We start from the raw sequence: 17,060 nt of genomic DNA, 5'->3' as shown, positions 1-17,060 counted from the left end.
AAGGCTACAAAATGTGAGAGCGCATGAGTGAGAAGCAGAGTAGAAATCATGAGCCAGAAATTAAGTAATGATATTCAACCTAACATTTTAAGTGTATAAAACAGATTGCATTGAACATAATTGAACACCACTGGCACTGAGATGCTGGTAATTGGTTGCCAAAGGAAACCAACATTCCCAATATATTTGCTTGTAAAAGTGCCATAAGTTGTTCAAAGCTCAATTCCACAACTAAACATATTTATCAAAATAATTTTAACATTTTTATAGGCCTTGTGACAATAAACAGAATGGAAGATGATCAGATCTACCATAACTTTTTTCTTATTTGCCTTTAGCTTGTCTTATTTCAAATTTAGAGGACCTTAACTCCACAAATTTAAAAAAGGGAAAAGATGAAGTTAACATCTAAAGAAATGACAAATTCAGCAACTTCTTTCTGAAACAGCAAATGTATTGCCAGCTACATGTGATCCACTGGAGATGTACATTTGTTTCCTTCATTTTTATATATAATAATATTCCACCTTAACTACAGTAGCATGAACTGATATTTGATTGGAGCATGAAGCATAGAAGAGAAAATTAAGCAGATGATCATGGAGGAGACAACGAATACAAGCTTAAGGGATTGCTTATAGGACTTAGTGGTTTACTGAGGTTTTGCTGGATTTTGAACCTTTCAATCATGTGCGTCGAATGCAGTCTGGTTTTGCTTTGATTTGGTAAGTGGAAGGTAACAACTGCACCACACAAGCAGCAAGAAATGACCATCTTGAAAAGTTCATCAATGATCCTGAGTCTCAACTGCATCATTCACATAGTTGGAGTCACAAGAACACAAGCTGGTTACAAGCTTATGACAGGAATAGATACTCTATGGTAAATGTATTAATTTCCTTTCCTTACTACATGCGAACCTCCAGTCAACTTCCCAAAATATGTACAGTGACAATATTTCATAAACTCAAAATTATCCAAATTATTTGATTTGTAGCATAAAAGATATATGCTTAAGCAATTCAACCAGATGAAATTGACAGTGTGTCACTGAAGACAAGAGTAGTCATACTGCGTGAATATTGGCTCCAAGTGATACATCACTGCTATTTGGATGCAACACAGACAAAATGCTGGAGGAACTTAGCAAGCCAGGCAGCATCTATGGGGAGAAATAAAAACAAGAGTACAGTTGACATTTCAGGCCAAGGAATGTAATATGTAATATAATATTCCCTTCAAGAAGCACCCTTCTCAAGTCTGCTGAGTTCCTCCAGCATTTTGTGTGTATTGCTTGGATTTCCAGCATCTGCAGATTTTCTCTTGTTTGTGACTGTTATTTGGATACTTTTTTTCACTTCAAATCATTTTGTCTTCACAAACTGGTAAATGTGCAAGTGTTTTTGGGGACATACCAATTCTTCTGAAACTCCTAACGAATTCCTTCTGAAACTGTCGTGCCTTCTTTGTGATTGCATCAATATGTTGGGCCCAGGATACAGAAGATCCTCAGAGATGCTGACACCCAGGAACTTGAAACAGTCCCTTTCCACTGCTGATCCTTCACTGAGGACTGGTTTGTGTTCCCCTGAATTCCCCTTCCTGAAGCCCACAATTAACTCCTTGGTCTTACTGACATTTGGTGCAAGGTTGTTGCTGCAACACTACTCATCCAGCTGATCTATCTTGCTCCTGTATACCTCCTTGTCACCAAAGATACAGATGGTGTTTGAGCCACACAATCGTGGATAGCACGAGAGTATAACAGTAGGCTAAGCACACATCCTTGAGGTAAGCCAGTAGCGACTGTCAGCAAGAATGAGATGTTATTTCTGATGTGCACAGACTGTCGAGGATCCCGTTCCAAAATGGAAGTACAGAGGCCTATGTTCATGGAAGATAATTAAAACTTGTCAGATATACCAGCAAATAAAAGTTCTAATGAGAAGGTAGAACTAAAGGAAGTACAGATTAGTGGTAGAACTTCGGAATTCTCTAACCTGCCATACTGCAGTGGCTCAATGTATTAAACAATGATTATTACACTTCTGGGCACTAAAGGAATTGAGGGATCCAGACAAGGCTGAAAAAATGTCACAAAGATGAAAACACAATCAGCTATAAATATTCATTATTACAGAGAAGGCTCAAGGGGCCAGCCCATCACAGATAAAGTCCTCCCCACCATTGAGCACATCTACATGAAGCATTGTTGCAGGAAAGTAACAATTTATCTGGAACTCCCACTACCCAGGTCATGCTCTCTTCCTGCCATCAGGAAGGTGGTACAGGAGCTTCAGGACTCACGCCATCGGGTTCAGGAACAGTTATTACCCCTCAACCATCAGGCTCTTGAGCCAGACGGGATAACTTCACTCAACCTCACTTGCCCCATCATTGAAATGTCCCCACAACCTACTGACTCGCTTTCAAAAACTCTTCATCTCATGTTCTCGATATTTATTGCTTATTTAATAATAATTATTATTATTACTACTACTCTCTTTTTGTATTCACACAGTTTATGTCTTTTGCACACTATTTGAACCCCAAAGTTGGTGTGGATATCCATTGATTCTATAATGGTTATTATTCTGAATTGTCCGTCAAATGGCCTTTTGGGCAGCCTCGGGAGAGAAGAAGGTTACGGGAGTAAACCCAGACAGAAAATCTGGAGTGGAGCCCCTATGGCGGCTGCACATCACTGAACATCCTTCTGGCAGTTCCTGCATCCAAGCTGGTGCCAAACATATTGCTTTGCTTTCCTTTCGACTACACTGGTGAGGCTATGGGGGACTTTGACAACTGGGCACTCAAGGATTTCCATTCTTTCTGCCCAAGCTTGTGGAAAAAATTCTATTGTCCTTCAAGATAGATGGATGCCATCAAATCAATTATTCTGTGTTGGATTTATTGCAAATGTCTGCAAGAAAAAGAATGTCAGGTTGCATATGGTAGCATTTTGTACTTTGATAATAAATTTACTTTGAACTTTGAAGGACCAGACAGTCCATCCTTGGCCCTGATGTTACTAGCACACCCAAATCTTGAGAATAGAACAGCTAATTAAAACAGCCATTACATTAGAATAATTATCAAGCAAGCTTCAGAAAATATGCCTACCTCAAAGAACTTCTGTATTACATAATTTCCAAACACATCAGTCATCAACTGATATGCTGCTTGCAGGATTTCACTGAAAACCATCTGACGTTCCGCAGGGGTAGCTCGCTCCAATTTTTGCTGAATGAATCTGTCAGATACAATCACAACCCCCCCCCCCAAAAAAGTGTAATTGACTATATGCTAATAGCATTGTAAAATCCATTTTTGTTTTAAATATTTCATCCAGGCAAATGAGTAGTGTTCATTACATAACCAAAATACTCAAGTTGATTACAATCCATACCATGTAGCTGTCAAAGCTGAGGTGATCAAAAAAACCATAAGTCATAGGAACAGAATTAGGTCATTTGGTACATCGAGTCTAGACATTTCATTGTGGCCAATCCATTTTCTCTCTTAACCCCATCCTCTTGCTTTCTCCCTAGAATAGTGCATGTACTGACAAATCAACAACTTATCAACTTCCACCTTAAATACACCCAGCCTCCACAGCCGCCTGTGGCAACGAATTCCGCAGACTCATCACCCTCTGGCTAAAGAAATTCCTCCTCTTTGCCATTATAAATGGATGTCCTTCTATTCTGAGGCTGTGCCCTTTGGTCCTAGACTCCCCCACTACAGAAAATATCCTCTCCATATCCACTCTCTCTAGGCCTTTCAACATTTGACAGGTTTCAATGAGATCCCCCCATTGTTCTAAATTCTATTGAGCACAGGCCCAGATGGTCCACATACGATGATCCTTTCATTCCTGCAGTCATTCTCATGAACCCTTTCTAATGTTGGTGCATCCTTCATGAGACAAGAGGCCCAAAACTGCTCACAGTTCTCCAAAGCCTCAACATTACATCCTTGTTTTTATATTCTAGTCCTCTCGGAATGAATGCTAACATTGTGGCGACCCACTTCCTAGCGCACTTGAACCGGCTCACAAATAGCCAGCGCGCCGGCATAAAGGCCAGTCCCAAAAGGGCGCCAGGTCTGCTTCACTAACAAAGGGAAAAGCTCGCGCGGGACAGGACTGTGAATACATGCCTCCTACAGCATCCGCGCCCGGGGAGGGCGGGATCAGGGAGGCTTTATAGCGAAGCCGCGAAGTTCGAATAAAATCTTCTTTAACTGCAGTTTACCGTCTCCGTGTCATTATTTCAGCGCTGCGTGTAGCACACCGCTACAATTGGTGACCCCGACGGTCCAAACGATATTTGGACCGGAGATGAATGACGCCGCATCTGTTCATGCAGTTTCTTTGAAACTGCCAAGCTTCTGGACGCTGCGACCTCACCTGTGGTTCCAGCAAGCAGAAGCCCAATTCCACGTTCGGCAGATAACCTCAGAGGACACACGTTACTACTACGTGGTGAGCTCCCTCGACCAGGACACAGCGGCCCAGGTTGAGGAGTTCATACAGTCTCCCCCAGCGGACAGCAAGTACACGGAATTCAAAGCCCTGCTCATAAGGACTTTCGGACTCTCACTGCGCAAGCGGGCTGCCCGTTTACTGCACCTGGATGGTTTGGGGGACAGACCTCCATCGGCTTTAATGAAAGAGATTTGTTGTTTCTGGCCTCTCATGTTTGAGCAGGCATTCCTGGAGCAGATGCCCGAGGACATACGCCTGCTGCTGTCCAACGGGGATTTCAGCGACCCCCGGAAGGTGGCAGCCCGGGCGGACTTGCTGTGGAACGCCAAGAAGGTGAGTGGGGCGTCCGTCGCACAGATCACCAGGCCACGCTCCCAGCAGCAAACCAGACCCGGCCCGGCCACAGAGCCTGCTAACCCCAGAGGCAGGGGTGGGGAGCCCAACGAACAATGGTGCTTCTACCACCAGCGGTGGGGTGCAGAAGCCCGCCGCTGTCGCCCGCCCTGCAAGTTCCCGGAAAACGCCAGGGCCAGCCGCCGCTGATGGCTACGGCGGCTGGCCATCGGGAATGCCTCCTGTATGTGTGGGACAAGCGGTCGGGACACCGTTTTTTGGTCGACACTGGTGCCGAGATCAGCGTCTTACCTCCGACGAGTTATGACACCCGCAACAGGGTGCCGGGTCCCCCCGAGGGCCGTGAACGGCAGCACAGTAAGGACCTATGGCACCCGTACGGTGCAGCTACAGTTCGGCTCCAGCCGGTTCACGTGGGACTTCACGCTGGCCGCCGTAGCCCAAACGCTTCTGGGTGCGGATTTTTTGCGGGCTCACAGCCTACTGGTCCACCTGCCCAGGAAGAGACTGGTCCATGCCGAGACCTTTCAGACGTTCTCCCTGGGTGCAGCCCAGTTGCCAGCCCCTCACCTCGACTCCATCACGCTGTCTGACAACGACTTCACCAGGGTCCTGGCGGATTTCCCATCGGTTCTGGCACCGCAGTTCACGGCAGCCATGCCCCGACATGGCGTACAGCACCACATCCCGACCCAGGGACCACCCCTCTACGCCCGTGCTCGAAGGCTTCCCCCGGACAAGCTCTGACTGGCGAAGGAGTTGTTCAAGTGGATGGAGGAATTGAAGATCATACGGAGGTCCGACAGCCCATGGGCCTCCCCCCTGCACATGGTGCCCAAAGCGACAGGGGGCTGGAGACCATGCGGTGACTACCGCAGGCTGAACGAGGCTACAACACCGGACCGCTACCCTGTGTCGCACATTCAGGATTTTGCAGCAAACCTGCACAGCGCACGGATCTTCTCCAAGGTAGACCTTGTCCAGGGATACCATCAAATCCCAATGCATCCAGATGACGTCCCCAAAACGGCACTCATCACCCCGTTTGGCCTTTTCGAGTTCCTCCGCATGACGTTCGGCCTGAAGAATGCCGCACAGACATTCCAGCGGTTAATGGACGCGGTAGGACGTGACCTGGGCTTCGCTTTCATCTATTTGGACGACATCCTCATAGCAAACAGCAGTCGTCAGGAACATTTGTCCCACCTTTGTCAACTCTACGCCCCACTGAGTGAATACGGTCTAACAATCAACCCGGCCAAATGCCAGTTTGGGCTCGACACCATCGACTTCCTGGGCCACAGGATTACTAAAGATGGGGCAACCCCTCTGCCCGCTAAGGTAGACGCAGTACGCCATTTTCCCCGACCCACCACAATCAAAGGCCTTCAGGAATTCGTGGGTATGGTAAATTTCTACCACCGCTTCCTCCCTTCAGCTGCCCGAATCATGTGCCCCCTGTTTGCCCTGATGTCAGGGGAGGAGTCCGCCGCCGCTTTCATTAAAACGAAAGAAGCCTTGGCAAACACCGCGATGCTAGTGCACCCCAGAATGGACGTCCCTACCGCCCTCACAGTGGACGCATCCAACACGGCAGTCGGTGGGGTACTGGAGCAACTCATCGCGGGTCGCTGGCAACCCCTGGCGTTTTTCAGCAAACACCTGCGACCACCCGAGCTCAAATACAGTGCTTTCGACCGGGAACTGTTGGCGCTATACCTGGCAATCCGGCATTTCAGGTACTTCTTGGAAGGTAGGCCCTTCACCACATTCACGGACCACAAGCCGCTTACCTTTACGTTCATGAAGGTGTCTGACCCCTGGTCGTCCCGCCAGCAGCACCATCTGTCCTACATCTCTGAATACACGACGGATGGCCAGCACGTCTCAGGTAAGGACAATGTCGTGGCGGACGCGCTCTCTCGCCCTAACATTCATGCCCTTTCCAAAGGGGTAGACTTTGAGGCACTGGCAGAGGCGCAGCAGGCAGACGAGGAGATCCCTAGTTACAGAACCGCAGTCTCCGGCTTGCAGCTCCAGGACCTCCCCGTAGGCCCAGGTGAGAGGACCCTACTCTGTGACGTCACCACCGGCCAACCCCATCCCGCTGTCCCGGCAAACTGGCGGCGCCGTGTTTTCGACTCCATTCATAACTTAGCGCACCCCTCCATCAGGACAACCGTCCGGATGGTCTCCAGCAGATTCGTTTGGCACGGTCTCCGCAAGCAGGTCAGTGAATGGGCCAAAACGTGCATGCACTGCCAGACGGCCACGGTGCAGCGGCACATCAAAGCTCTGCCGCAGCAGTTCCACCCCACCCACCGGCGTTTCGACCACATTCATGTGGATATTGTGGGAGCGCGGCACCTCCTCACTATCGTGGACCGGTTCACCAGATGGCCAGAAGCGATCCCGCTCACCGACAGCACCCCCGAATCTTGCGCCCGGGCACTGATCACCACCTGGGTGTCCTGCTTTGGTGTACCGGCCCATATTACCTCCGACAGAGGCGCCAGTTCACCTCCAGCCTGTGATCAGCTATGGCTAGCCTTTTGGGGACACAGCTGCACCACACAACTGTCTACCACCCACAGTCGAACGGCCTGGTGGAGCGTTTCCACCGTCACCTAAAGTCGGCTCTCATGGCCCGCCTGCGAGGAGCTAACTGGGTGGACGAGCTTCCCTGGGTCCTGCTCGGAATCCGCACGGCGCCCAAAGACAATCTGCACACCTCGTCGGCCGAGTTGGTGTACGGCGTACCCCTGGTCGTCCCTGGGGAGTTCACACCAGCCGCAAGGGGGCACGACGAAGAACCCGCAGCAGTCCTGGGCAGACTACGCGAGAGGCTTGGCAACCTGGCCCCCATACCCACTTCGCAGCATGGGCAGAACCCAACCTGCATACCCAAAGACCTGCAGAACAGTAAATTTGTGTTTGTACGAAGGGGCGGGCATCGGCCACTGCTACAACGGCCCTACAAGGGGCCGTTTATGGTGCTCAGGAACAACGGGTCCACGTTCGTGCTGGACGTTGGGGGGGGAGAGAGGAGGTTTTCATGGTGGACCGCCTCAAAACGGCCCATGTGGACGTGGCGCAACCGGTCGAGTTCCCGGCACCACGGCGCAGGGGCCGACCTCCCAAACAGGGTCCAGCCCAGACTGTGGACATTGGGGAGTGTATCGCCGGTTCTGGGGGGGGGGTAGGTGGCGACCCACTTCCTAGCGCACTCGAACCGGCTCACAAATAGCCAGCGCGCCGGCATAAAGGCCAGTCCCAAAAGGGTGCCAGGTCTGCTTCACTAACAAAGGGAAAAGCTCGCGCGGGACTGTGAATACGTGCCTCCTACAGCATCCGCGCCCGGGGAGGGCGGGATCAGGGAGGCTTTAAAGCGAAGCCGCAAAGTTCGAATAAAATCTTCTTTAACTGCAGTTTACCAACTCCGTGTCGTTATTTCAGCGCTGCGTGTAGCACACCGCTACACCACTGACTCAACCTGTAGGTTAACATTTAAGGAACATTACACAAGGACTTTTGCACCTCTGATTTTTGAATTTTCCCTCCGCTTAGAAAAGTCTATGCTTTTATTACTTATGCCAAAGTGTATGACCATACACTTCCTGACACTGTATTCCATTTACCACTTCTTTGCCCAATCTGTCCTTCTGCAGACACCCTGCTTCCTCAACACTACCTGCCCCTCCATCTACCTTAGTATTGTCTACAAACTGCCACAAAGACATCAATTTTATCAACCAAATCATTGACATATTATGTAACAAGAAGCAGTCCCAACACTGACCGCTGCAGAGTATTAAAGATCAGCAGCCAACCAAAAAGGCCCCCTTTATTCCCACTCTTTGCCTCCTGCCAATCAGCCAATCCATGCTAGTATCCTTCTTGTAATGTCATGGACTCTTAACTTGTTAAACAGCATTATGTTTGGCACCTTGTCAAAGGCCTTCTGAAGATCCAAGTACACAATGTCCACTGATTCTCCTTTGACTATCTTGTTCATTATTTCCTCAAAGAATTCCAACAGATCTGTCAGGCATGATTTCCCCTCAAGGGGACCACATTGACTTTAGCCTACTTTATCATGCACCTCCAAGTACCCTGAGACCGCCAATAGATCACACTTTCATAAGGTAAAACTTTATAATAAAGAATAGGAAATCTTTCTCCTTGGTGGCAGTTTTAGTATGCCTCAGAAATGTAAAATTGGTTTATTCCTGAATAATCTAAACAGGGCATAGGTGCCATGGGATCCAACAGAAGACATGGAAATCACTGAATTAGTTGCATGAATTTTAAAAAAATCACTAACAAATATGGAACAAAAAATAGTGAATAAAAGCCTGAGACTATAGTCTGCTTAGGTCACCAAACTGTTGGTAAGAGATTAGGTCTGGAATGCACTAGCAGCACAAGTAATGTAGGAAGACTGAATTTAGCATTCAAAATGAGCTAACTCATTATCCAAAGCAATTTGTAAGGCATACAAGCGAAATGCACTATGCTGTAACTATTGTGATTTCCTTGAAGGCATTAAAATTATAGAAATAATCATTATGCTTCATATAATAATCAATAAAATGTAAGAATATATTCTCATTTTTTAAAAAAAATCAACAAATCATTACCTAGACCCATGTTGGTCCTGGGAGAATTCAACTATGTGGCCAACCAGGTCACGTAACTGAAGATTAGGAAAACGGTTATTTCTAAAGTCCTCCAACAGCCTACTACGGCCTGAAGGCATAATATCAGATCGGCTGTAGCGAAGACGAGAGGGAGGAAACAGCTGGCTGCTAGAACTGAACAGACTTGTTGAACCAATTCCACTACGACTTTTAGCTTCAGCACCAGGTGCTGCAGAAATGAATCGCCCACTGCCATTTGTCAGTCCACCTGCAGTGAAAACAAGATGAATCTTACAAGACTGTCCATGTTTTATATAATTGCTCAGCATGAAAATTCAAGTTTCACAATAAGGGAATATGAACCATTAACTTCACTTGCGCTTTCCTTCCTATCTAAAACTACGTCATATACAGTACTGTGCAAGTCTTAGGCACAAATATATAGCTAGGGTGCCTAAGGTTTTTGCACAGTACTGTATTTGTCAAAGTGGAATGGAGAGTGAGTTTGTAAATCTGGCAGGAGCAAATGGTGTTGGGGATGGCAAGTGAAGTGCAGTGGGAGGGATGTGGGACAGGTGGCAGAGAAAGCGTGCCAAGGGTGGGGTTGGTGTGGGTGCAGGAACACCCAACCCTGAGCCACCAGCCATCAGGTATGGACATTCGATTCCAAACAAATTGGTTTATTGATCATTACAGAATGACTCACCGGTGCTTCCTGCTCCTCTCCCTCTCCTCTCTCCTTTTCCCAGCCACGATTCCCCTCTCCCTGCCCCTGACCCACTCTCATCCAAAATAGAGACCCATATCGGAATCAGGTTTATTATCACTCATATGTCATGGAATTTGTTTTTGTGCCCAAGACTTTTGTGCAATACTGCATACTACCAAATAACTGAGCTTTACCACTTTTTACACACAAAAATGCAAATGATACTATTCCACAGAATTAAGATCTATTCACTTTATAATTTGCACATAACTATGAAAAGACATGTTTGAAGTTTGAGTGAACTATTTCAGTTTTGTTAATTACTGATAATTGCTTTCTTTTCCATTTAAGAAAAAAAGACTATTTCTTTGGCATAAACATATAGTTGAGGATTACAACATTAAATGATAAACCAACTAACTTGCAAATTCATAATTAAAGACCAATCTTATCTAGAGTGTACAGAGAGCAACTCTCAAAAAAGATAGTTTTCTTTTGCATGAGACCGAACAGAAGCACGTCCAGCTGACAATCTAGATACAAATGAAAATGCACATTAAATCAAACTATCATGCATTATGGAATAGCAAACATACCAAGATGAAGAGTTGATGAAGATCCCTGTGTGGAAAGAGATGGAGGCGGTGTTAAAGAATGACTAGGCGTCTGGCTAGGAAGGGGCATGCCAATTGGACCAGGCGAAGAAGAAAATCCCAAGCTGTTGTAGAACTGCTGTCCAATTGGAGGCAAATTGCTGTTGGGCCGTTTGTATAGATCAGAAGCAGTAGACAATGAATCTCGTCTTGATACACTGCTGCTTCCAGAGCTGCCAACTGTAATATCAATATTTGGAACAAAGATTAATAAAAACATTTACCTTTTTTTAATCTTCAATGACTGCTAAACCATAAAAATACATTATGAATCAAGGAGGAATGGCTGTGATGATTAACAGCTAAATTGCTATCTTCTTGTCTTGGCATCTTTCTTGTCATTTAAAATCATACTGATCAATGTTCACAGAACACTAACAGTACTTTCCACTGGGAGGTTATACTTTAAAGCAAGAACCAATTTAAGGACAACTAAGTGAAAGAAAACTTACAAAACAAATTAAAAGAGCATTTTTTGGAAATGGCATAGATAGAACAGTGGAAATTAAATAAAAATAACCTACGAGGATTTTAAAAATATGTCTGTTATGCCTAATATCCAAAATGATAAATTGCTAGATGTTGAAGGAACTGTTAACTAGGTGCCATAAGGAAACAAAATATATACTAAAGTGGGGGGGGGGGGCAAGTTTCAGTAATATAACTAAGATTATGTAGCATTTGTATCTTTACAATAACTAAATATGTCAGACCATGCAAGTTAATAATGTTGCTCTTAGTGGAATTGCCTATTTTTAGCCATTAAAACAAAAGTCTGTAACTTTTGTGCATCTGCTATCAAATGTAAATCTGTTAACTAGAAGACTTCCCATCTCTCAGCAATCTTGCTGATCTGCCTTAGAATTTACAGCTGGGGGGGGGGGGGAGGGCCTCACCTCACCAATATCATTCTAGGTTAGACCTTGCATAAAGTTCCATTTGGGAGCTGTAAGGCCATGGATTAAGTGGCAAAGAGAAAGCACCATTTGCAGAGGGATTTTGTTTCAAAAATTAATTTAAATTGTTTTCTACAGTTTTAGTAAGTTTTAGAAGTCACAAATACTTTTAAACTATTCAATATAGCAAAATTGGACCAAAGTCTACTTAATGTCAAAACTTTCAGAGTTGGTTTGCAATAGGAGCACAGTGCACTCCAGGTCAAACCCTGGAAGCAATGCAAGTAAATAGCTGATTTACTAGTTTTCATTTTTGCCATTGACAGTTATCTAAGAATGAATGAAATATTTTTCATCAATGTAATTTTGAACATCTAAGGAGTTGAATGTGCATAGATGCAAGATTTTTTAAAAATAAATAAAAAAACCAAAAAAAATACAGCAAATGCTGAATATCTTAAGAACATGCTCAAAATAGTAAGACTGGATGGATCTGCATAGAGGGAAACATTTAATGATCTTGCAATGAAGAACATGTTTGTTTTCAATGTAATGACACTGCTTCCCTGCAGCTTCCAGGATTTCTAAGTGATAATTCTCTCTGTGAATACTTGGTTCACAATTCCAACTGCATCAACATCCACTCCCCTTTTCCTGAAACTGCAAATGATATAACACCTGCCCATAAGCATCTTTCCTTTCAAACACTCCTTACCTGTACTTCTTCTGATTGACTATACTGCATTCAGTGCTCAATGTTGAGATACCTCTGCTCATTTCACAATGGTGACCTTAACATTCCAATTGCCCAATACTTTAATTCTCCATGCCAGTATTAATTATATTTCATAAAATAGTATCAATATGGTGCAATGATATCAGTCCAAGGCCAACCAATTGTAACCTTTCAATCCAAACACATCACTTTAAAGAGAAAGTTCTGCATTCAGCTCTAGTTGTTCTGGGCAAGCCCAACATTAGCCTAACAAACATCACCTTAATTCCTGACTGTTACAACCCTCTGGATGCATCAATGAATTCAACAATTTCAACAGACCAGCCTTTCCAGTTGTATTTCCAGCATCCTCTCATTTCAGGATTTCCAACAACAGTTATACCTTCTCTTAATTCCAATAATTTTATCTCTCTCCTTCCTCATACATTTGTCCACAATTAGATTGTTTGTGGTTAACAAACTTCAAAATCTTCTCCCAACCAGTACCACCACCATTTGAGTCACCCAGCCTATCAGAGCCATTCTCATTGTTCTTCCCACTGCTGACCCTTTTCTACAACTTAAAACTATTTCTTTCTGATGATGAAAATCATTGACCTGGTTTTAACTCTAGAGGCATTGCTGATGTGCTAAACAATCCCAAGTTTTGTTATTCTTTCATTCATAGTACATGTCAAGCAGATTCAGAGACAACATAGTTAATACTGGCCAGTCAGCACAAATTAAAAAATCAATTCTTTCACAAGGTGTTTTTGATGTTTGTTGAGACCTGTTTGCACACTACAGTACACACCATTCTAACTAGCTAAGTGTGTGAAAGTTACTTGCCAAGGATACAATAATATCTCCATCTGATTAGAAGAAAATTTGACCAGGCTATTTTTTTTTTAAACAGTGACTTTTAATTTTTTCTAGATAAAGCAGATCCAGAAAAATCAGTCAAATCTTGAACAAAGCTTGAAAGAAAATGGCAAGGCAGAAGGAACATGCTCTTCAAATAAAAGATTCACACAATGTTATCAGAGGGGTAACTGAAAGTCAATTTAAATAGGTCGAACAATTTCTGCAAAGAAGAGGTCAAAATTATGGCAATAACTCAGGATAATGGGGCTGGACTTTAAAGATTTTTTTGTCTTGCAAGAACTCAACCATCCTCAAACTGGTATAATTTAAGGGTGCAGGACAGAAGATACTAATGAAACTGTTTGTGTCTCTACCTTCAGGACAATCACTGCATTGAGTCTTACTTTGCTTTTGTACACAATAATAATGAAAAACACATTTAATGTGTAATTTGAAATCAGCAGTAAAGAACAAAGGACAAATTGAAATATTTGGTATTAATCCGGTTATTAATCCAGACAAAAACCGTATCAAAATCTACACAGAGCTTATAACTATGTCCTCCTCCCCCCCCCCCCCCCACCACCGCCAGATGCAGTAAACTCTCATTTATCTGTATTTATGCATCTGGAATTCTCACATAAAATTCTAAGGATTTTATTTCAAATGTTACACAAAGTAATTGTAAAGGCATTTTTAATTGATTTATGTTTATGTATCAGGGCAGTGCAGCATTATCTTCTTTGAAAATATGGCACGTATTTGAAAAATTAGTCATTTAATTTATTTTATCTGTATTTTACAATAAAAAATTTTAACCTTAAAATGTCCAAAACATTGATTTTTAAAAGGGTAAAGAGATGACATACAGTTCTACATTTTATTTGGATATATGCATAATTTCTATGACAAGTATTTTCACCTTAAATTAATCCGAAAATGGTACAAATAGTGATAATCATGATAGTGATACCATTTTCCATCAAACTGCAGAGGTGCCAATGAATAAAAGTTGATTTTGTTATAGTTACATTTTTTGTTATATTTGGCTAATGCAAATAACATAGTACGTTTGATACAAATCCTTGATATGCAAACATGCTGATGATGTAGGAATTACTTACCTGCTGATCCAAATCCTCCAAGTGCAGAACCAATAGCAGCACCCAGTGAGTTACTGCTCCCAAAGCTAAGTGATGTGTTGCTTGGCTGGCCTGGCCCTTGAGAGAACAGTGAACTGCTCTGAGAACTATTTGAAAGGGAGCTGCTGCCATAAAATGAGCTTGACTGCAAGTTGTTACTCTGTTGCTGCTGCTGCTGCTGTTGTGGTTGTGTTCCAATTGGACGGAAGAGACCACTTGCTGCTGCTGCTGCTGCTAAATTGCTTGCTGTTCCATTAGCTGAAGCTGCCACAGCTGTTTTAACAAAATTACCAAAAAAAACAATGCCAAGACAAAGTTAAAATAAGGAAATGTCACATTTTCTAAAAATGGCTCCATTGACAGAGATACAGAAACTTATTTAAAATGCATAATGAAATCAACAAAAAATTTGCAGAGAAAGCTATTGAGGAATTATCTAGAACAAACTTTCACAGAACCTCCAGTTAATTATAAAATGAAATATAAATGAGACTAGAAAATTACTTTGACAATCACTCTCAAGAAATGGGATTCAGTATCTTTTTGTGTTCTCATCCCTTAAAACTCAGTAATTAAGATCTAATAGGAATAAAAAGTCAAACTACCCACCTTGTAAGATCTTCCTCATTCTACAAAAGAAAACATCCTCCACATATCAATAGGATTGAGCCTAGGTTACCAATGGGAAAAATCAAAAGGATGAAGGTCCATCATACCATGCAATAGGTCTCATAAGGAACTTTGCCCTAATGACCCAAGGGACCAGATTCTTTATTACCCAAGAGAAGCAAAAAGATCAGAAGACCAAAATTCTGTACAATATTCTTCCGAAAAGGACATATTGGACTTTCTGGGGGAGGATGGTTCCTGTGGAAAATAAGGAGCATCCTATGTGGCAAGGGTACTTCTTCCTCACTTCAGCATCCTCCACAATAAAAAATGAAACATAATGAAATGACACCCTTTGAAAAAGATGGAAAAATGAACATTTATTGATCATCCATTTAGAAACACTGTCAATAGATACTGCTAACAAGGCTAACCAAATAGGCCTATTGCTTCAAAATTAGCGAGAAGAAAATATTCTAAAAATTAGTGCAGCTTGCACTGGTGTACCAAATTCAGGATTATCATCCAGTTTTAGACATATGGATAGCTTTTGATAAATTGGACACATTTCAAAAACAAGTAAAGCAAATTCATTGAGATCAGACTTTAAAGTATAAGAAATGAATCTGTATTCAATGAAAATGAAATTCATAAAGGCAAAAGGAAGATTGTTTCTTTCAATTTAGTTCAGTGAGGATAAACATATAAAGTCAATTCTTGGCCAGTCTTTTACTAAGATCATTGATAAATTCCGCACCCGGCCCCAAAGGTCTTAAAAAAGAGATCTCGATTTTTACTTCAAAGGTGACACACTTAAAATAGTTAAGTTGTTACAAATTAATTGGCTGCCTATGGATTAAATGAACACCTCTCAAACCATGAAGAAAGAATTTGTGAGTTAACAGACGAGGTGATACAGATGCAAACAATGCAGTAATGCAAGTAATGGGTTCAGCAAAGGTGATTTTTCAACAGCATAAGAATACACAACAGGTAGATTATTTTGCAAGTGGACACAGTTGAAGGAAAAGCTGAAGTCATTTTGGTTCATGTTCCAATCAAAGGACGAGTTGCTTGAAAATTCTCAATATGGTGAGATTGAAACAACTTCACAACGTGACCTAAGCCACACTTCATCTCATTTTAACTCCTGTGAAAATCGAAAACATGCAAAACACTTGTCTATGGTTCAGACTTATTTTTGACTACTTCCACTGCTGGAATGTTAACCCCTTCAGACATTCAAGTAGAAATAGATCACTTTGTCAGATTTTGATAAAAGCAGTTGGAATTTTTTTTACTTACAGAACTTGGGGATTAAATAACTTGTGAAAAATTATCCATGACAAACCTAGATTTAGCTATACAAGTATGTACAATTATATTCCATGGAAACACATACACTTTAGGCCAAGCTAACAATGCTTCTGGAAAATCACCAGACTTAAATACAATTACAGGTGGAAGACAGGGGCATTTAGTTCTTCCATTTTAGACTACAGGAGCATCAGACAGTTATAGATAATCTCTAGAAATTACCTTTATTCATTTCTATTTTATGCTTTTCTTAAATACTAACAATTTTGCATATGAAAGTTTAATGGTTAGACCTCAGACTACACTTAGTGTATCTGCACAAAATCTAAGCATACCATTTGAAAATTTACCCCAAGTAGCAATCTGCCCAGAAGGAGGCAAAGGCAAATCATTTCTGTAGATAGATTTGCCAACAATAATCATGGTCACAATGATCACCTACGTCATACGACAGAGTACATAATGATGACCAATCTTAAAGTAGTTATACATGATGATAATATACAATAGTCAGCATAAGCATCAACCAATTTTATGGCCTTTGACACACCCACTACCATGTCCAATTTTCATTTGGTCATTGCAAACTATCAGACATCGATTCCAGTGACAACAAGTCAATGTATGGAAGTTAGTAAGTTGTGTGTTTTTAAAAAGCATGTTAGTCAAAAA

At 42.8% G+C, this 17,060-nt stretch overlaps 1 protein-coding gene across 8 annotated transcripts in view; it reads right to left on the bottom strand.

Annotated features, from left to right (window-relative positions):
- LOC140733536 (pumilio homolog 2-like) overlaps positions 1-17,060 on the bottom strand; it is a 138,502-nt gene that overhangs the window by 19,898 nt on the left and 101,544 nt on the right. For all 8 annotated transcript variants that reach the window (XM_073056988.1, XM_073056986.1, XM_073056990.1 and 5 more), the window contains 4 exons: positions 14,445-14,735; positions 10,789-11,025; positions 9,484-9,751; positions 3,124-3,253 (listed from right to left, as the gene is read on the bottom strand). In XM_073056988.1, coding sequence (XP_072913089.1) covers positions 3,124-3,253; positions 9,484-9,751; positions 10,789-11,025; positions 14,445-14,735 — 926 coding nt within the window. The remainder of the gene's footprint in view (positions 1-3,123; positions 3,254-9,483; positions 9,752-10,788; positions 11,026-14,444; positions 14,736-17,060) is intronic.

Source organism: Hemitrygon akajei, chromosome 9 (genome assembly GCF_048418815.1).
Source record: "Hemitrygon akajei chromosome 9, sHemAka1.3, whole genome shotgun sequence".
Taxonomy (NCBI): Eukaryota; Metazoa; Chordata; class Chondrichthyes; order Myliobatiformes; family Dasyatidae; genus Hemitrygon; species Hemitrygon akajei.
The sequence above is the reverse complement of the archived record's forward strand: the minus strand, read 5'-3'. Positions and strand labels throughout refer to the sequence as shown.